This window comes from Rana temporaria, chromosome 7 (genome assembly GCF_905171775.1).
Source record: "Rana temporaria chromosome 7, aRanTem1.1, whole genome shotgun sequence".
NCBI lineage: Eukaryota > Metazoa > Chordata > Amphibia > Anura > Ranidae > Rana > Rana temporaria.
Genome location: NC_053495.1, coordinates 71,051,521 through 71,073,248, shown reverse-complemented (window position 1 = coordinate 71,073,248; position 21,728 = coordinate 71,051,521). Strand labels below are relative to the sequence as shown.

At 42.7% G+C, this 21,728-nt stretch overlaps 1 protein-coding gene across 1 annotated transcript in view; it reads left to right on the top strand.

Annotated features, from left to right (window-relative positions):
• The window catches only part of TNRC6B (trinucleotide repeat containing adaptor 6B), a 512,528-nt gene that overhangs the window by 107,376 nt on the left and 383,424 nt on the right, over nt 1-21,728 (top strand). Inside the window, 1 exon segment of the mRNA XM_040359579.1 lies at nt 16,779-16,866. Within this exon segment, the coding sequence (XP_040215513.1) occupies nt 16,779-16,866 (88 nt within the window).

The following is a 21,728-nucleotide window of genomic DNA, read 5'->3' as shown; positions in this document are numbered from 1 at the left end:
TATGGAAAAAAAATAATGGATTACCCCATGCACATAGCCAAGCACTCCTTTATGCTGTGCCATTGTGCTCTGACCGCGAGACCCCTCTACTGTCAGAATATATTGAAAGGCGCCCACAGCATATTGGCTCCTCCCATCTAGTTACATAATTTGTTCAGAGTTTTGTGAATGAATGAACTACAAGTACTGACAGTCTTTGCGGCTGTCAGCTTGTAGTTCTCAATGAACTGCCAGGGCACTGTTGAGTGCTCTAGGTAGTTCATTGATGCTTCCTGTGATTGTGCAACTGCCTGCCTGTACGAGCAGACCGCTTACAATGATATTTTTCCAAAGGCCTGCATTCCTTTCCAGACTCGCAATAAAAAATATATATATTTTTTGAAAAGGTGAACTTATTTCTTAAATTGTTGCGTACAGACAAATTGGGGAGCTGAAGTTTGTTGTTGTTGTGTTTTTTTTTTTTGTCATACACAATTTTAAAGCTTGGTTTACAGTTTTACTCGGCACAACCTTATATTCTGTATGTATGCCAAAAATGTACTTTTAGTTTGTTACTGAAAATTTGTGCTTGATAAGTCATTGCTCAAATATTATGTGGCATAAAAAAAAAAGAAATTGACACCATTTTATTCTCTGGCTTGTCTGCTTTCAGAAAATATGATGATTGTTGGATTTAAGTAACGTTCAGGATAGAAGTTATTAATTTTTTAAGGTGTGTAAAATGTGCAAAACTGGTTCTGGCAGTGAAAGCGTTAACAAATCCTGTGTCCTCTACTGTATGATCACAAAAATAGGACTTGCTAGTAAAATCTATTTCCTGGAGTACAGTACAGACCCGGTCTTGTTTTTATGCTCTCCCTATTGCTTTCGGCAAACTAGCTTGGGAGTAAAGAGGTGTGTGTATCTAGGGGGATGTCCCTGCAGCTTTTCTTTTTGCCAGTGTGCAGTCACCTGAAGATGGCTACATATAACCCAGTTAAAATGATTTAGAGCCTATTCACACTTGTGCGACTTAAAAATCACAAAGTTGCACACCAGTCCCACACCTATTATTCCCCAAGCACATGTTCCTAAAAATTGCTGTAATAATGCTGGGTGCTGTAATGACCAATGGCTGGAAACCGTAGGCAATCCAAAGGGTAGAAATGTCATCAGAACACACTTGCCTGACGAAAGGGCCCTGCGTGGCTCCGGATTGTTGCCGTATGTGTACATTGGATCCTTCTGAGGCATTCTTGGTGTGCTGATCACATTTCTACCCTTTTAACGTTGCACACAAGTCGCATGTCATGCAGGTTCCACTTTTGAGGGTTGGCATTGAAGTCTATGGCTCTCACATCACATGAAAGTTGGACCAAAGTAGTGAAGGAACTGTGACTTTAAACCCACAACCGTAAAATCCGGCTGTATATGCAGTAAAGCATGCTTGTTATACTCACTGTGGAACCTAAGGGGTTAATCCTCTGCATTGTGTATACAGGCTGTGTGATCCTGTCTTCTCTGATTCTCCTCTACTTTAACTGACTTCAACCCATCTCTTGATAGAACAGAGAATTAGGAGTCAGACTGCACAGGCTCAGTTTGGTGTTGGCTTGGTGGTATTGCTAGAGTTGTTTTTTTTTTTTCCTTTCTTCTTCTTGGGAGAGTGCCTGTGATCAGCACTGGGCCAATCGGCACTGTCCAGACAGGATCAGGGGAGAACTATAACTCCTTCTACAAGCTTAAAGTGATTGTAAAGGTTTAATTTTTTTTTTTTGATAATAACAAACATGTCATACTTACCTCCGCTGTGCAGCTCATTTTTTCCCCGATATTCGGCCGAACCTCATCTTTTGGGCAGCTGTCTCGGCTCCTCCCCACATCAGATAAGTGCTTCCCAGAGGGGGTTGCCTTGTGCGTGTGCTCCCAAGTCCAGCATTTGCTTCCATAGACACGAATGCCGGACTCGGCCCTGGCGCTTGGCATTGGACTTGATTGACAGCAGCAGAAGCCAATGGCTGCGCTGCTATCAATCTATCCAATGAAGAGCCGAAAAGACCGGGCCGAGATCAAGCGTGTTCTCGAAACGGGGCTTTCGAGGGCTCAGTAAGTAAACGGGGGGGGGGGGGGGGGGGGGTGGCGCAACCATCGGATGTTTTTTCACCTTAGTGTATATATAGGATGCATTAAAGCGGAGGTTCACCCTAAAAACATGTGTATATACCATTATATTCAGCATATTTCCGACATGTACAGTATGCTGTTTTTTTTTTCTAATTCTTCTTCGCTGTACATACCGTATTATTATTCTTTTCCACCTGGTTTCCGGGTACTCGCTCCCGCGGGAGTAGGCGTTGCTATGCAGCGGCGCAATATCATCTGGGACTTAGCCCAGATGATAGACGTGCTTGATAAAAACTTCCCCCCCGGCGCATAAGGCATGTCACGATTTCTGAAAATAGCCGAACTTGGAGTCTGCTCTATACGGCGCCTGCGCAGTCAGCTCTACACCGCTCCTAGTCTGTGCGCAGGCGCCGTATAGAGCCGACTCCCAATTCGGCTATTTTTGGAAACTTGTGACGCGCCTTTTCTGCCGGGGGGAAGTTTTTATCAAGCACGTCGATCATCTGGGCTAAGTCCCAGATGACCTTGCGCCGCTGCATAGCAACGCCTACTCCCGCGGGAGCGAGAAGCCGGGTGCAAAAGAACAATACAGTATGTACAGCGAAAAAAAAGAAACGAACAGCATAATGTACATGTCGGAAGTATGCTGAATGTTTTTAGGGTGAACTTGCGCTTTAAGGTGAAAAAACTGGAAGGTTTAAAACCCCTTTTAAAGTGGTGTGTCGTTTTTCTGCTTATTAAAAGTCAGCAGCTACAATAAGTGTAGCTGTTGACTGTTAATAAAAACACACTCGCCTGTCCCACGATCCATCGATGTGGCCGCCCGAACCCTCGCTTCCCTCCCTAGTCTCTCATCGTCGAAAGCATTACAAGTGTGGGCACCCGGGTGTGACAGCTTGCAGCTGACTGTTCCCCCCTCTTGGAAAAAAATAAAATAAAAAATGATATTTCAAATGTGGCATAGGAGCGGAATGTCCCCTTTTTGGGTGAAGCCCAAAAGCCATCTTTCGGGCTATAGAGTGGGCACCAAGTGTTTAAAGGCAAATGTTTTCGGAGTACTTTCCAACTACATTAGTCATTTATTTAAATGTACTGATGAAAATGTTCTTATGAATACCTATACAAACGTTCTTTCTGAAATCTTCCAGTGTATGGCTAACTCAATACCCACTCAACAGCGTTGACATTTGGCAGACGTCATTCCTATCTAAAAGTGCTTTACCTATATGTGAACGGTAGAGATGTTACAAAACTGTGTGTTAATGTGTTTTCAGCCAAGATCACAGAAATCCAGCATAGGACATTGTCTGGGCTTATCCTTCTATACTCTTTAATACTCCTGGATGTTAACAACACACGTAATCACCAAATGCCAAAAGCAACACCACTGAGAGAGACTGTATTCATATACGTGGCAACAAAACATACAGTATAAATTTGCTGCTGTTCCTAGGATTATGTGTAGAGGGAGCAGGCTCTGCAGTAATGCTTTCTCATTTAGCTTTATGGAAGTTGCGTGCACCACATAGGACACAGCTGCTATTGACACCACCTGAAGCCCAGGGGGTGTGATAAAAACTGTCTAAAGCCAGGGTCGGCAACCTGTCGACCGCGGGTAGGTGACATGTAGACCAGGAACGTTTCTGTGCCGCTGACCCCCACCTTTTCTCTTTGCCCTCCCTTGCTGCACCTTCGGTCCTCTTCTCTCCCCCCCTCCCGCTGCTGTCATCTGTGAACAGCAGGGAGGGGGAGCCACCACAGGAGGGCGGGGGGAGGAGTTGGGCCAAGTTTAACTTTTCAAGTTAACACGCAAGTGTTTGGTTGCTAAGTCCTAAGCAACCAATCACCAACTTGTTAACCACTTAAAGATTGAGCATCGTTTTGAGATTTGGTGTTTACATATGTGGGCGCTACTCACGTATGCGTTCACTTTTGCACACAAGCTTGGTGGACGGGGCGAGTTTACATTTATATTATTGTTTATTTATTTTACTTTTTATTCTTTATTTTTACACAGTTCTTTAAAAAAAAAAAAAATTGTGTCACTTTTATTCCTATTACAAGAAATGTAAACATCCCTTGTAATAGAAAAAAGCATGACAGAACCTTTTTAAATGTGAGATCTGGAGTCAAAAAGACCTCGGATCTCATATTTACACAAAAATGGTATGGAGCCGGGTGGGGGCCATCTTCCCCTCACTCAGCTCCATACAACACAGGGAGAAAGATCCCATTGCCTCCACCGCTGCCGGCGGCTCTTGTAAGCGAAGCGGCGGAGGGTACCAGAGCGCGACGGGAGAGGGGGAGCTCCTTTCCTGCCACCAATAAGTGATCTTGTGGCAAATCTGCTGCGGATACCATATTTATCTGAAAGCTGACCGCCCACTGAAGAAGTGGATACCGGGGTTATGGCATCTAGCTAGAATACAATGGAAAGGAATATGGGGGGGGTGGAGAGGACAGTACTGTGTGGGGGGGTGAAGGGGGCAGTGGACTGCTATGGGTAGGGCCACCCCCATGGCAGTGCTCCAACCTTTATTGCAGTGTCCTCTACCACGCTTCACATAACACCCACCCCCAATCCCTGCATTCTGAGCGCAACGCCCTCCTAAATCCTGCATTCTCTTGTAATACTTTTTTTTTTGTGTCCACTGCATTTGCGAGCTACGTTTGGGGTTAAAAATGTATCATCACCTGCAGTAGATCACAAAGACAGTGAGTTTTGAACACGGTGCAGGAAACACACATGGAACATGCCTTTCTGGCATCGCGTTCTGGTGTGAACCGGCCCTATGTTTATATAAATATAAGTTAGCGCAATTTGCTTCACAAATGCACAAATCTCCAACCTTTTGAGGTTGCACTTTTATTGCAGCAAGACTTATTAATAAGCCGGTAACGCACACAATTTTTTTAAATCCACTTTTTAATTTTTTAAGTAGAACACTTTTACGGGCAGCAGAGAATGGAGGTTTTTTTTTTTTTTCATTTTTGGCCAATCGCAAGCTGGATTTGAGGGGGAAGCTTTTTTGAGAATTTTGACAACACCACAGCAGTGAACTTAGAGCAAGGGTTTAAGAACCTAAAAAATGCTTTGGATAAATAAGCGTGTGGTGAGACATCATGACCATGTTTTTAATAGATTTCTGGGTCCATCTGAACGAGATTACAGCCAAAGCATTGGGAGCGATTGCTGACACACCTGAGAGAGGGAGTGGTTATCCAAATATTTTGAATACCTTAGGGCCAAACTTATGTTTTACAATGTTTTTAATAGTCTTTTAACAATTAATTGTGAGAGCGATCCAGCTGTACAAAGGGGTAACTCGGTACACGCTAAGAGCCCTTTCACACGGGTGCGTTTTTGCGGCGTTTTCGCAGTAAAAATAGCGCTATTAAAACGCTCCAAAAACACCCCTCTCCATTGAAATGAATTGAAAACATGGTAAAATAGCGGTGTTTTACCGCTTTTTTAACGCTCCGCTATAGGTGTTTCCAGTGTGAAAGGGCTCTTAAGGATAACTGAGGGGGTCAATGCACTATAATGATTGTGTTAAGTCTCCATAGCAACAATGGGGGGTTGCCAGCAGGTTTAGAGGTTGTATTACTTCCAGGAAGGGGGAGTGCAGCCTTCTAAGTATAATGTGAATATAAAACCAATGTAACTAAAGCGGGGGAAGGGGAGCTATGTGAAATGGGGAAAAAAAAAAAAGTTGTCAGCAGGTTCGCACCAGCGGCAGTGAATAATAGCCAGTAACTAAAATGGCGGCCAGTCCACTTCCGGTAAAATGGAGTTTGGACTTCCGGCCGGAAGTTCCAGTAGTCGGGGAATTACCAGTAGTCAAAATGGTGGATGTGGTGCTTCCTGTTGTACGAAGCATGTGATGGGATAACAAGTAGCACAGGGAGGTATAAAAAGACTTACGAGCACCAATGAGGCAGCTTCCTGATGACGCATTAAGTTGCGAAATGCAGAGAGGCTGCGGGGCCATTGCCAGCTCGTCATGTCCAGTCTGAGTATAACGAGGCTGGGAACGCAGGCAACAAAGTAAGGCATCGCACGTGCGGACCAGGACATACTCGTACATTTGTATACTCCTATTTACGGCCGGATTAGCTCAGTGCCGGCTGCCAGGCACTTTTACATGTGAGTGGGATAACTATATATGTTTTAATCATAATAAATTCTTTGATATACTACACCATGATAGTCTTTTATATGTTACATGAGTGGATATAGAACGAGACTACAGCCAAAGCATTGGGAGTGATTGCTGATAAACCTGAGAGAGGGAGTGGTTATCCATATGAACCAAAGGCAGATTTTTGGGTCCATCTGGTGAGTGGCCATTTTACCTGGTGACGGTGTAGGCACTATTTGCGGTGAAGGAGGAAACATAGCTGGGCATCACTGCAGGAAATTATTGTATTAAGGACTTTCTTAGCACATACAGTGCCTTGTGAAAGTATTCGGCCCCCTTGAACTTTGCGACCTTTTGCCACATTTCAGGCTTCAAACATAAAGATATAAAAATTTATTGTTTGTAGAATCAACAACAAGTGGGACACGATCATGACTTTTCAAACTTTTTTAACAAATAAAAAACTGAATAATTGGGCGTGCAAAATTATTCAGCCCCTTTACTTTCAGTGCAGCAAACTCTCTCCAGAAGTTCAGTGAGGATCTCTGAATGATCCAATGTTGACCTAAATGACTAATGATGATAAAAGAATCCACCTGTGTGTAATCAAGTCTCTGTATAAATGCACCTGCACTGTGATAGTCTCAGGGGTCTGTTTAAAGCGCAGAGAGCATCATGAAGAACAAGGAACACACCAGGCAGGTCCGAGATACTGTTGTGGAGAAGTTTAAAGCTGGATTTGGATACAAAAAGATTTCCCAAGCTTTAAACATCCCAAGGAGCACTGTGCAAGGCACTGTGTGATATATATATATATATATATATATATATATATATATATATATATATATATATATATATATATATATATATAGCGCTACCCCCTCAGGAGGCGCTGGTTGTTTTGGGATCGGCGTATTAAGTTACCTCTTATCGTTGTCTAGGGGTGAAGTTGATGAGTAGATTAGTGAGCAAATGTCCAGTCAGTAAATGAAGGTTTTCTGAATGCTTTATTCTCGGCCCAACATGACCAACATCAACCTGAGGTAGAGAGAAAAGGTTGATGAAGCAAGAGAGAACTTTGCAGTATCAGGCCTGGATGTGAAGCGAGCAATCCTGCTCTCAATAGTAATAAACACAGGTCGCCGCCACTCTAGCCAGAGTGGGTGAAGTGCCCCCGGACAAACTCCTGCCACGAGTTTGGCAGCCGAAGCGCTACTTTAAGTTTGCTGGGAGGAACAGATCTCTGCCACAGACCTGGCTCAAGGGCCTCTGCCACAGGCGTAGTACTTTTGAATGAGCTAAATTGGATTGAGCGAATCCACCCAATAGATTAGATTAGGGTCACCGGGTGACAGTTGAAGTGTACCTGTCAATGTCCTGGTCACCAGATCCCCGATCGCATAGCTTGGGATCTCTTCAATAGAACCGGTGACCTAGCAAGTCACTGGGGCCCCTTTCAGCAACATGGAGCTCCGCGTAGCATGCGACCCCGGCCTGGTAGGCCATATCGCTGGGGCCTGTTGGATGCGCACACCCTGAAGGTGGGTGCCGCATCTGGAACCCACGAAGAACCAAGAAAGATGGCGTCTGCCACAGATATACCCTCCCCCAGCATGCACCGTGAGGGGAAACTCCTAATTGGCTGCTGGGGAAAAGTGGCTCTGCCAGAACCGCTCTAGCGCCAACTGTCGCCCAGGGGTGGGATCGCATCCCTGGATCGCAGACTGACCTACAGGACAGTTCAGGAATGACAGCAGCCCAAATTTAACAAATTATGAATGGGAGCAAAATAACTCTCCCACTCCCCACTAACTTTAGCGTACTGCCCATACTGAAAGTAAGGGGGCGCTATATATGTTATGTTACGATATGATCTGATCTCTTGTGAGTCCTTATCAAGACGGAGTCACTCCCCCCTGCTCTGGTTTAAAGTGATGCTCCCAAGCCATCGTTTCAACTGTATATCCAGATCCGATTGATGTGGTTTTATCAACTTACATACAGTCTATATTGACCCTTTAAGCATACGCTTATTAGGGTTCAATACCTCCGGTAAGCCTCCCCTCCCGGTGGTGGTTATTATTCACACATTTTATTCATTTCTATTTCACCGTGGTGTCTAGAATCGTCCATCTTATGAGATCATTCATCGGCGGTGCATCTCACAGCAACCAACTTTTATTTGATATAATATATATGGACTCATCCGATCACACTGTTATGTGGTGTTGATTTATTTTTGTTATATCACCTTTATTATCTTTAGCGCCACTTAATTGTTTTTGTATACCATACAACCACACTCTCCATGTATGGACGCAGATGGTCAGATAGCGAAAGCATGCGTTCCCATTCCCCCAGGTACAAGTTGGCATACGATGGGGCTCAAGACATCCCCATCGCTACCCCCTGTACTTGGAGAAAGAACGCACCATTGAAAGTGAAGTAATTATGGTTCAATATGAAGTCCAGAGCATCTATCAGAATTTTTTTTTTTTTTTTTTTTAAATCACATGCTGGATGCACGCGAGTCCCTTGTCATGAGGTATTTAACTATACAAGGCCTCTACATCCAACGCCACAAGGATGGATGTAGGCGGGATACAGAGACCATCAATAATCTGTAATAGATGCATGGTATCTTTCACATAGCTTGGTGGATTAAACGCATATGGGCGTAAATGGCCATCTATGGACCTCTAATGTCTTTTTTTTTTTTTTTTTTTTTTATCGAGAAATGGACTAAAGTCCTTTTCTATGCAACCTGAGCTGCTATATGTCAGTAATGAAAGAATGCAGGAGTAATCTGTAATGATCACTGGGCTGCATTCTTTCAGGAAAGATAGAGAGGTGGTAAAATGCATGTTTAACAGCCCCCCCCCCCCCTCCTCCATGTCGATATGTCGTTCAGCGACTGCAGACGGCGGGAGGGAAGAAGGGGTAAATTGCTCTGATCAATGGCCACTGATCAGAGCCTTCAGTTTGTTTAGCAGTGTCTGCTGAAAAATTATGCTATAACTTCATAGCAGAAGCAGAAATTAGGTTGGCCACCTGGAGGCACTTCTGTAGGGACCTGGCAGCGAAAGGGTTAAGTATTACTGTTAAGCCGTGATGTAGTTATCAGGGTTGCCATAATTGCATCTCCCTACCAGGCATCTGTCTTGGAGTCATTTATTTGAGAATTGTGAATCATTGAACTATTTTTGTTTTTATTTGTGATTCTAAACTCCATGTGGTGTGTTTTAAATAAAATATATTATTATTTTTTTTTAATCCGTAGTGCCTATAAAGTCCATTCTTTCCAGCTATTTTTATTTACAATTTCTCAACCAAATAGGACATGGCACTTTGCTACCTTTATCATACACCCACAGTAGCATCCTGTGATGGTATATCTCGCTCTTCTTGTGACTCTAAGGGCAAAGCACCTCATGCACTGTGCTCACTCTACCATATCAGTAGAAGTTTCCTGGAAGCTCTGACATCAAGCCTTTGTTTCCCAGATATGTAAGGTTGCTACTTGGTTCTTTGTTCATACCTTTTAAAGTTCTACCAGGTGAAAGTTCAATATCATGTGGCTGTAGCTTTCAGCCACAAGGTTTCTGCAACAGCACTATGAGTTGGCTCTTGTTGAGCCTTGTTTTTATTGTGCTTGTTGGTACTGTTCTGTTTGTATGTATAGTGAATACTCCTACACTATCACTTGGTATAGTTAAATGACGAACTGCTGCTTTGTTTGCTTTATTTGTAGTCCACCCATCCTATTCATTGCTTGTGGACATCCCAAGGTCTATGAATATCAACCCTGTGTCTTGTACTGTATGAATAAAATAAAATAAATTTGACTTGACTTGTAAATTCCTTATTTTGGAGCACAGTTACAGGGCTGTACGTTTTAACATAAGTTTAGTTGTAATTTTTTTTGATTGTAGCTTAGGGTGACCAGACGTCCCTGGTTTCAGGGGACAGTCCCCAGATTGAGGACACTGTCCCCGGACCAAGTCTGTCCCCGGTTTTGTCCCTGGATTGGATTTGAACAGGGGCTGGGGCAATTTCAAAGACAGTCAGTGCAGAATAAAAAAAAAAAAAAATTCTAAATCGCACCCCCCCCCCCCCCCGCTCCACCGCTCCTTCTAGCTTAGCGGGGTGTATTTCCCCCCCCCCCCCATTATATGTGCCCCTTTCTGATGATCATGTGCTGGTCGGAGTGGAGGGAATATTTCTTCCGTTTTGGGTGCATGCCCATTCAGCTCCGCTCGCATGTTCTTTTACCTTGGCTCAAGTCCCGGCCAGCCGCCTGCCTGCTTATCTCCTTGCCTTCCCTGGCAGAGTGATCTTTATCCGCTCCCCACCCAGTAGGTAGCCAGGGGCCCGGAGAGAAAGACTTGACAAGCTGTGAGGCGGGCGGCAGTTGCTGATTGTCGCCATTACTAGTAAAAAATGTCCCCGGATTTCATTTTAAAAATCTGGTCACCTTATTATTTATTGTAGCTCTTCTTTTAAAGATACTTTTATTGCAGTAATATATTGATGAAAATTGTGTGTTTTTGGGAAAAGCAAGTTTCCGTGGCAAATGCACCTTTTGCATACAAATGCATGATTTTGTTGGAAACATTTTTAAGTAAAAATTTCAAAGCTCATGTACATATTGACCAATACAAACAGGTGGAATTAAATTTAAGTTTTAAAATGCACCCAGGGAGTCGGTAGAAGGATTTCAATTTATCAGTTTGATGCTCATTCACTGTGTAATCCAAAATTGTCCGTAAGGACTTGGCCAGAATGTAGTGCTTTAAGGCCCCTTTCACACTGGGGCGGGAGGTGCCATGGCGTTTTTTTTCTTTTTAGCAGTGCTTTTCCACAAATTTTGCGGCGCTATTCGGCTGCTAGCGGGACAGTTTTACCCCCCGCTAGTGGTCCAGAAAGGGTTAAAACCGCCTGCAATTCGCAACAGTAAAATCAGTCTGTATATGTAGTAAAGCAGGGCTCGACATATCCCGGTCGCCACGGTGACTAGAAATAGTGTCCTGGCGAGGGGGTCTTGGCTGGGAAGGTGGATATGGCCCGGGCCTCGTAGACCTTCCGGACACAGTACTGCCCGTCACTGTCATCATTTTGGAATGCGATTAGCGGCGTCAGCGGGGATGGAGCAGTAGAGAGCAGCGCTCCAGTCACTGATGTTTTTTTAGATTTTTTTTCCATAGGACCGGCGCTCTGCGGACTAGGCTGAAGCTGCGGCCTCGCCTAAAAAAATTCTGCTCGCTGCGATCCTGGGAAAAGGCCGCGAGGCCGGATGCCGCTCGCGGCCTTTTCCCAGGATCGCAGCGAGCTGCGGACAGGATGCGGCGGACTTGGCCGAAACCGCAGCCTCGCCTAAAAACTTGGAGTGATTATCGTACTGGTAGTGTGGCAACGCTGCATGTAGAAGAATAAACGCTCCTATCTGTACGTTCCTGTAGGGGGCTACAAAATAATGAACCAACACACAGAGCATCGGATTGTCCATTCTCGACTGCAGTAGGCAGTAATCCTCTTCCTAAGAATCATGGAACTTGTAGTCTTGCTTCGTACCTGAACATCAGTGAGTACAGGCGTCCAGGTAAGGGAGGGGAGGCTAGTTAGCGCAAGTTAGAATAATGCCAAAAAAACATGTCTTTATACCCTGATATTTTTGAGGGTTTAAATATATTTAAAGCTCGCCTTTTTCAGGGATTAATTATGAAAAAAACTTCCCTTGCCGTGGTGCCCCCACATTGCCAGGGTAACATTCTTGTCTAAGGCATGAGAAATACAATATAGTAATTTATTTCTTGCTCTGGCAGGCTCCCTTCATCTGTGACACTAGGCTCTTCTATAAGACGCTGCGGTCACACGATGACCTCATCATACAATGTAGGACCATGAGCCCTGCGTTCATGAGGTTGGAAAGGGCCTTCCATAAGGCATACTGCCTGCCAGAGTAAGGAAAACATCAAGTCTGACGCTGAAAATCGCGGCAAAAACTACGGTAAACTTTACCGCCAATGCCTGCGACGCCCCAGTGTGAAAGTACCCTAATGCTAAAAAAAAAAACTGGCTCCTAACTTTTTTAGCTGGCTCCTAGATTCAAACTTATTTTGTCAAACCCTGCAGTAAAGCATGCTTGTTGTACTCACTGTGGAACCTATTTTATTCTGTCTTTTGTGATTCTCCCCTCCTTCTATGGAGTTAGGCTGCACATGCTCAGTTTGGAGTATATTGCTAGAGAGGTTGCCCCCCTCAACGCTGTCTAGACAGAGGGCCATGGGTCTTGCACCCTAATGCCTTGTACACACGATAGGACTTTCTGATGAAAACAGTCTGATGAAATTTTTTCATCAGAAATTCCTATCGTGTGTGGGTCCATAGGAGTAAAAAAATAGATCATGTTTTACATTTTTCTGATGGAATAACATTTTATGAGAAATTCCGATCGTCTGTGTGGAACTCCGTCGGAGAAAATTCCTACGCATGCTTAGAATCAAGTCGACGCATTCTCGGAAGCATTGAACTTAATTTTCCTTGTCTCATCGTAGTGTTTTACGTCACCACTTTTTGTATGGTTGGTATGGTCGGAATTTTGTCTGACAGCGTGTATGCAGGACTGATAGAAGACAGCTTGATCGGAATTCTGAAGAAAAATTCTATCCGATTTTAGTTCTTCAGAAGTTCCTATAGGTTTACAAGGCATAATGGGACAGTCAGAAAACTTGTCCTACAAGCTTTAACCAGTGCTCAGCTGGACACTGGTAGAAGTCACAAGACTGCTCTAACTGCTGATAAGAAAAGGTATTTAGCAGTTTATATTTACAAAAATAATTGCATTCCCATGTTCTGTGTACTATGGGAGACAAGATGCAGTGAATGTAGGTTTAGTAACACTTTGCTTGCCGAGCAGCCGCCACCATTATACTGCGGCAGGTTGGCACAGCTGCGCAAACCGCTGTAGGTGTACATTGCGCCACTGTAGGTTTGCGTGAAGTAAATTATCTCACACTATATTATGTGAACTTTCTCAAATCTTTTGTAAATCGGCTTTCTAAATTTAAACGCATCCACTTTGGGAATAGATTGGAACTTTCTTTGGCTTAAACTGATATAAAATGTTGTACCTATAGGTATATGTATGGCCTTCCCTACCTGTAGGGACGGTGAATATCTCCTAAACATGCATCATTCAAGAGATATTCACATCAAAAATAGATTACATCACTGAATGTGCCATGAGTGTACAGTGCCGTGCCACTATGATGATTCCTGTGTATATGCGCAGGAGTGAAATAATCGTTGCCCAGTTATTAAAACAGCCGCAGAGCGCAAAGTTGGGAGCACCAAGAGCGGTAACAGCGCAGCAATGGAGGGCTCCGTTTTAAATGCAAGTCTACCATAATGTGCATACTAGAACATTATGATGGCATAACACTGCATGGGGCCATTTAAAGAAAAAAAAAAAAGGCAGTAGACTTTACTACAACTATAAGACTTCCAAAAGCCCCCCCCCCCCCCCCCAATGTATTATTCGCAGCCCAACTGTGTAAGCAAGTAAGTTGTACTCCAGACAAATACATTGGCTTATTTTCTGCTCTGAGAAAGATCTGCAGATCTGAGAAAAAAAACACACGCGAGCAGAAGAATCACTACAATTCTTTAAAGCGGAGGTTCTGCGGTCCGACTTTTTTTTCTTTCTTTATATTTATTCAATGGTGTTCCTGATTACATTTTAGTACTCGCTTGTTTGGCGCTGTAAATCATCCCCTGTCAGTTTTCGTATGAAATATTAAAGGATCACTAAAGGAATTTTTTTTTTTAGCTAAATAGCTTCCTTTACCTTACTGCAGTACTGGTTTCATGTCCTCATTGTTCGTTTTTGTTTTGAAGTTGCTGTAATTCTGCTCTGATCTCCACACTTCCTGGTTGTCTGGCTCCTTATAACCACAGTACTGGGAGCTTTCACGGTGGTCTAAGCTGTCATTACTGTGTGTCTAAAACTTAACAGAACCAATCAGATTCATTTTAAAAACAAAACACTGCCCTGGATTTGTTTGTTTTTGTTCTGTGTATCTCTCTAGTTCACAGGAACATGAATCCAGTTTAAAAGTGAAACTAACCTGCAGGCACATTATAGGATTGATTTTTATCTATTTGTAATCATTTTTAAAAGGAATCAGTTAACTTTTATGTCTCTATACCCTGTAAACAGTCATTTCAGCAAAAAAATTTTTTTCCTTTAGTGACCCTTTAAGTTTTAAACAATCTTGCCATTTTCCATTTTGCTTGTGGGCATTGTCAAGCCCACAAGCACAGACTTCCGGGATGCAGTGAATGTGCGTCACCGCTCTATCTTGAGCACTCAGTCAACACTTCCTATTGCCATCTATTCAACTGTGTGCCCTGATTTGAGACGGCGGAATTGGATTCGCCCTTGTCACGTGACCGGCTTGATGAGTCACGTGACGAGTGAAATCTCGAGAGATTTCGCTGGGCGGCGTTACGCGTTGTCTCCTGGGAATGACACTGTTCCCAGGAGACATCCCAGCAAAAACTTCGGCGTCGGGAGAAAACAGCAGAAACGCCCACTCCCGCGGGAGGAAAACCCGGAAGTGCATCTTACAGACATCTGAATCGGGGTAATTAAAACCGCACTATAAAAAATATTGGCCATATGTGTTTGTATATTGTGCACTGATAAGGATAGACTAAAGTTACTTTTTTGGGTGAACCTCCGCTTTAATATCATTTATTAAATGCAGAACTTTTTTTTTTTTAATTCAATAGATCTTAGTTGGAATTCAAAGTGGTTCTAAATCCTAATTTTTTTTTTTTTTTTAACCTTAATGCATTCATTGCATTAGGATAAATGTTTAGGTAGCAGTATTCCCCCCTCATCCCTCCCTCCCTTAGCCTTCACTTGATTCAGCCCTTTGCCTATCGTAGTGGCTCTCTCCGTTCTCTCCTCCCACCGCTTAGTTATGTCCTGTGTCGGGGGAGCAAGAGATTGAGCCCACAGGTGTAGCCGAATAGAAAGTAGCTTTTTATGGTCGCACAAGGAGTAGGAGGAGCCAGGCGCGCCAGTGGGGGACCCGAGAAGAGAAGGTTCGAGGCCGCCCTGTGCAATTACAATTACATTGCACAGAGCAGGTAAGTATAAACTTGTTAATTATTTAAAAATAAATAATAGTTTACAATCACTTTTAGTTGGCTTCTTTGCCAAGAATAATTTCACACCAAAATACAGGATTTTTTTATTTAGTGTTGCATCAGTTTAAAACTAAAAACCTAAGGATTATTGATTGTCTACTTGCATCAAGTACTTTGGAGTGTAATCTTGTTTTGGTATGTTTAGTGGATTTGCTTGATGACCTCAGATGATGCTGAATGCAGTGGGGACGCTCCTCCATTCTGTCTGGCATGGGTATTTGGGTGTGGTTATGCCTAAATAATCTGCCCTGTGCAGCAGGATCTGTTTAAATGAGGATAAGATAAACGTGTAACCTAGTGATATGACATGCCAGTGTTCAAACCAAGAGAACAAGTTTGATGATAAATTGTTTATTGACATTAAATTGCAAGCTGTATTTATATAATTTTCTTAAAGGCAGATTATTATGTTGGTATAAAGACTCAAATAATGTTAGGGTATAAAGTTAAGTTCCATTCCGTGTTTAATTTAATGTATGGATTACTGAACCTTGATCCGGATAACAAAAATAGCTGTATCTCTCTGTTATAATTGTATATTTGTAGTTTATTAAAGTTTTCCAATTCTAAAGTGTTTTGTTTGTTTTTGTAAGAAATTTTAATATGGAAAGAAGAAAATAAACTTGCTGCTAATGCGTGATCCAGAACAATGAGCAACAGCCCAGGTTAACATTGATGCGATTTGACATGTCAAATAGGCGGCTTTTGCCGGCAATCGCACAAATCGGTACAACGCTGACTTTGCGGCACAGCATTGATTCCCAAAAGTAGTTTATATACTACTTTTGATGATTTCAATAGATATCTGTGCAGGAACCCACACAGATGTCTCTGAAAGCGCCCTCCAAGTCGGATTGATATGCAGGTATGAAATCGGGCAAGTTCAGCTGAACGCGCACAATTTCAATCCCACAGCAGTGTGAACCTAGGCTCAATAATGCAACCACCAAAATGGTCTCAACACTTTTAACTGATACATTTGCAGGAAGGCTTGTGCTGTTGAAAAACTACAGATTTACTGGCCAGATCATCAGGTGAAATAAGAGACATCTTAAAAATAAAACCTGAGGCAGGCAGTCATTAAATCTAAGAATTGATAAGCTGCCATATACAGACAGTCCCAGAGGTACATACATATAACTTGCATACGACTCCCTACAAACGGAGGTAAACCACATTAAGTGAGAGGGAATCTACCCCTAGGAATGGAAATCCACTCCTGTAAGAGTTGCACAGTGATAATACAGATTATTCTAAAACATGTATTTACTTGTAAAATTACTTAATTAAAATTTGCATTATTTTCCTGTTTAGAGAGAAGGAGCAAGAAAGGGAAGAACAGTTAATGGAAGACAAGAAAAGGAAGAAAGAGGATAAGAAAAAGAAAGACGCTGCTCAGAAGGTGAGTCTTTGGTCCTTAGTAAATAGTCTGATATTTTTTTCTCTCTCTCTCTCTCTCTCTCTCTCTCCCCCCCCCCCCCCCCCCCCCGTTGTACTTCTTAGCCCCTAAGTGCATAACTTTACATTTATCAATATTAAACCTCATTTGCCACATAGTTGCCCAATTAGACAGAGCATGGAGGTTGGCTTGTAAATTGGAGACATCCTGTAAGGACGTTATTCCACTGCATAGCTTGGTGTCATCTGCAAAAACAGAAATGTTACTTTTGATCTCAGACCCAATATCATTTATAAAGATATTGAAAAGTACCAATACTGAACCTTGGGGTACACCACTGATAACCTTAGACCAATCGGAGTAAGAATCATTAACCACTACTTTCTGAATTCTGTCTTTTAGCCAGTTTTCTATCCATTTACAAACTGATATTTCCAATCCTGTAGACTTTACCTTACACATGAGCCTGTGTGGGGAACTGTGTCAAACATAAAAAAAAATAAAAAATCAAGTATACCACGTCCACAGCCACCCCTCCAACATTGTACTTGCCACCTCATAAAAAGAAATCTGGTTTGTTTGACAACATCTGTGTCTCATGAATCTATGCTGTCTGTTGCCTACAATCTTTTTTCCCCAGCAAGAACTAGTCTATGTAGTCTTTTTATTAACCTCTTGACCACCGCCCCATGTCAAAAAGACGTCCTCTTTTTAAAGTTGAATATCTCGATAACGGCAGCAGCTGCTGCCACAACCGAGATATTCATCTTTTCAGGGGGCGGTGGTGTACACGATAACGGCGGTCTCCGCGGCGGATTCGCCGCGAGATCGCCGTTATCGGTGGCGGGAGAGGGGCCCCCCTCCCGCCGCTCTCTCGCGCCCTCCGCCGCTTACCGGAGCCGTCGGTAGCGGCGGAGGGGATCGGATGTGTCCGGCAGCTGAGGGGGGACGGGACTGCTGGGCGGAAGTGACGTCAAAACGTCAGTCCCGCCCAGCCTCTTAAAGAAACATTTTTTTTTTGCATTTAAGTCTAATTATGAGATCTGAGGTCTTTTTGACCCCAGATCTCATATTTAAGAGGACCTGTCATGCTTTTTTCTAGGGTTGTCCAGATACCGATACTAGTATCGGTATCGGGACCGATACCGAGTATTTGCGGGAGTACTCGTACTCGCGCAAATGCTCCCGATACCTAAATAGAATACTTTTTTTGTATTTATCAACATGTTCTATGAAAATTCTTTGAGTTTTTTACTACTGCGTGACAAGCAAATAAATTTTTTTTATTCATTTTTACTCATTTTTATTCTTTTATAATGTCTTGAGTTAGAGTTCTTCATAATTCTAAAGAAAATATCCTTAGTCTGTATTGTGGTTTGAAAACTGTCACATGACATTTAAAAAAAGTATCGGTATTCGGTATCGACGACTACATGAAAAAAAGTATCGGTACTTGTACTCGGTCCTAAAAAAGTGGTATCGGGACAACCCTACTTTTTTCTATTACAAGGGATGTTTACATTCCTTGTAATAGGAATAAAAGTGATCAATTTTTTTTTTTTTTTTTTATTTCAGTGTAAAAAATTATAAAACTAAATAAAAATAAATAAGAAAACCAAAAAAAAAATTTTTAAAGCGCCCCGTCCCGACGAGCTCGCGCGCAGAAGCAAACGCATACGCGAGTAGCGCCCGCATATGAAAACGGTATTCAAACCACACAAGTGAGGTATCGCCGCGATCGTTAGAGTGAGAGCAATAATTCTAGCCCTAGACCTACTCTGCAACTCAAAAAATGCAACCTGTAGAATTTTTTAAACGTCGCCTATCGAGATTTTTAAGGGTAAAAGTTTGACGCCATGCCACGAGCGGGCGCAATTTTTAAGCGTGACATGTTGGGTATCATTTTACTCGGCGTAACATTATCTTTCACAATATATAAAAAAATTGGGCAAAATGTATTGTTGTCTTATTTTTTAATTCAAAAAAGTGATTTTTATCCAAAAAAAGTGCGCTTGTAAGACCGCTGCGCAAATACGGTGTGACAAAAAGTATTGCAATGACTGCCATTTTTTTCCCTAGGATGTCTGCTAAAAAAAAATATATAATGTTTGGGGGTTCTGATTAATTTTCTAGCAAAAAAATTGTGATTTTCACATGAAGGAGAGAAGTGCCAGAATTAACCCGGTGGGCAAGTGGTTAAACTTGTCAGTATCTTTCCGACTATAGAAAACAAACAGGTCTATTTTTACTTGGCAATGACTTTGATCCCTTGTGTTATGTTACAGCCTTATTCATAAATGGATTACATTAATTATTTTCCCTAACCACTTGCCTACAGGGCACTTTTACCCCCTTCCTGCCCAGGCCAATTTTCAGCTCTGTCATACTTTGAATGACAATTGCTTGGTCGTGGTACATTGTAACCATGTGACATTTTTATAATTTTCTTCACACAAATAGAGCTTTCTTTTGGTGCTATTTAATCACTGCTGGGTTTTTCCTTTTTTACAAAAATTGTAAAAAAAAAATGTTTTTTTTTTCTTAGTTTCTGTCAGTAAATTTGGTAAATAAGTAATTTTTTCTTCTTCTCTGATGGGCACTGATTAGGTGGCACTGATGAGGTGGCACTAATGTGCCGCACTTATGGGCGTTGATAGGCAGCACTGATGGGCACTGATGGATTGCATTGATGGGCAGCAACTATAGGCAGCACTGATAGCCAGCATTGACTGGCATCACTAATGGGCACTGATTACTGGCACTGGAGGCACTTTATTGTATTCAGGGCACTGATTATCAGTGCCCTGATTACTTGTCTCAATGTCCTCTGCGAGGAGATGCCGCTGATCAGCTCTCTTCACCACACACTCAGTTTGAGGACGATGAGAGACAATTACAAGCATTAACATGTTTACATGTGACCGGCTGTGATTGGACACAGCCAATCACGTGCTTAAATAGCCACGGCCACGGTTTCTTTCAAAGATCGGGGTCACCCCGTATCCTAGTAACACAGTGCTGACATTCGGGTGCGCCGCCATATGACATCCACCATCCTCCATCATTTGACAGTGGGCAGGCATCAAGCAGTTAATTACTTAAGCCCTGGAAGGATTTACTCACTTAATGACCAGGCCATTTTTTGCGGTATGGCACTGCATTGCTTTAATATACTTTTTGTGCGGTTGTCCGACGCTGTACCCAAATGTCCTTTTTTCTTCCCAAATAGAGCTTTCTTTTGGTGGTAGTTGATCACCTCTGCGGTTTTTATTTTTTGCGCTATAAACAAAAAAAAAAACAACCATTTTGAAAAAAGAAATAACAATATTTTTACTATAATACATATCCAATAAAAAAATAAATGTATTCATCGGGTTTTAGGTCAATATGTATTCTTCTACATATTTTTGGTAAAAAAAAAAAATTCAATAAGCCTATATTGATTAGTTGTCAAAAGTTTTATAGCGTCTACAAACTAAGGGATAGATTTATGGCATTTTTATTATTATTTATTTTCTAGTAATGGCGGTGATCAGCGATGAGAGAGATATATATATATATATATATAATATTATTTTTGCGGTACTGCGACATTGTGGCGGACAGATTGGACACTTTTGACACTCTTTTGGGACCAGTGACATTATTACAGTGATCAGAGCTAAAAATATCCACTGATCACTGTATAAATTACACTGGCAGGGAAGAAGTTAACACTAGGGGGCGATCAAGGGGTTAAGTGTGTCCTAGGGAGGTGTTTCTAACTGTGGGGGTAGTGGACTGACTTGGAGTACAGCAAGATCGCTGTTCCCAATTTCTCTCCTTTTCAGAACGGAGGATCTGCTTTGTTTACATTGTTGATCCCCCGTTCTGCCTCTGAGGAGCGATCACAGGTGACCGGCTGACATTGTGGCTGCCAGACCCACGCATCAGCTCCCCCGCTGTGCAGCAAGCACTAGCCCACAGTGTGTCGTGGGCTTGTACAGGTACATAGTTTCGCGCACTAAGGTCATCCTGCCGCAGTATATATGTGGTGGGCGGTCCCTAAGTGGTTAAAGAGTCTGCAAACAGTACCCCATAATGACAATGTGTGAAAGAACTTTTTTGAAATCTTTGCAAATTTTATTAAAAAAATAAATACATGTACATAAGCATTCACAACATTTGCTGTGACTCTCGAAAATTGAGCTGAGGTGCATCCTTTTTCCACTGAACATCTTTGAGATGTTTCTACAACTTGATTGGAGTCCACCTGTGGTAAATTCAGTTGATTAGACATGACTTGGAAAGGCACCCATCCATCTATATAAGGTCCCACAGTTAACAGTGTGTGTCAATGCACAAACCAAGCCATGAAGTCTAAGGAATTGTTTGTAGACCTCCGAGACAGGATTCTTTTGAGGCACTGACCTGGGGAAGGTCCCAATGAGCACAGTGGCCTCCATCACCTGTACATGGAAGAAGGTTGGAGCCACCAGGACCCTCTCTAGAGTGGGCCGTGCAGCCAAACTGAGCGATCGGGAGAGAATGGCCTTAGGGAGGTGACCAAGAACACAATGGTCACTCTGACAGAACTTCAGTGTTTCTCTGTGGAGAGAGGAGAACCTTCCAGACAAACAACCATCTCTGCAGCACTCCATCAATCAGGCCTGTATGGTAGAGTGGCCAGATGGAAGACAATCCTCAGTAAAAGGCAAATTACATCCTGCCTGGCACCTGAAGCACTCTGACCATAAACACAATTCTCTGGTCTATTGAACCACAGATTAAACTCCTTGGCATAAATAGCAAGCGTCATGTCAGGAGGAAACCAGGCACTGCTCATAACCTGGCCAATACCACCCCTACAGTGAAACGTGGTGGTG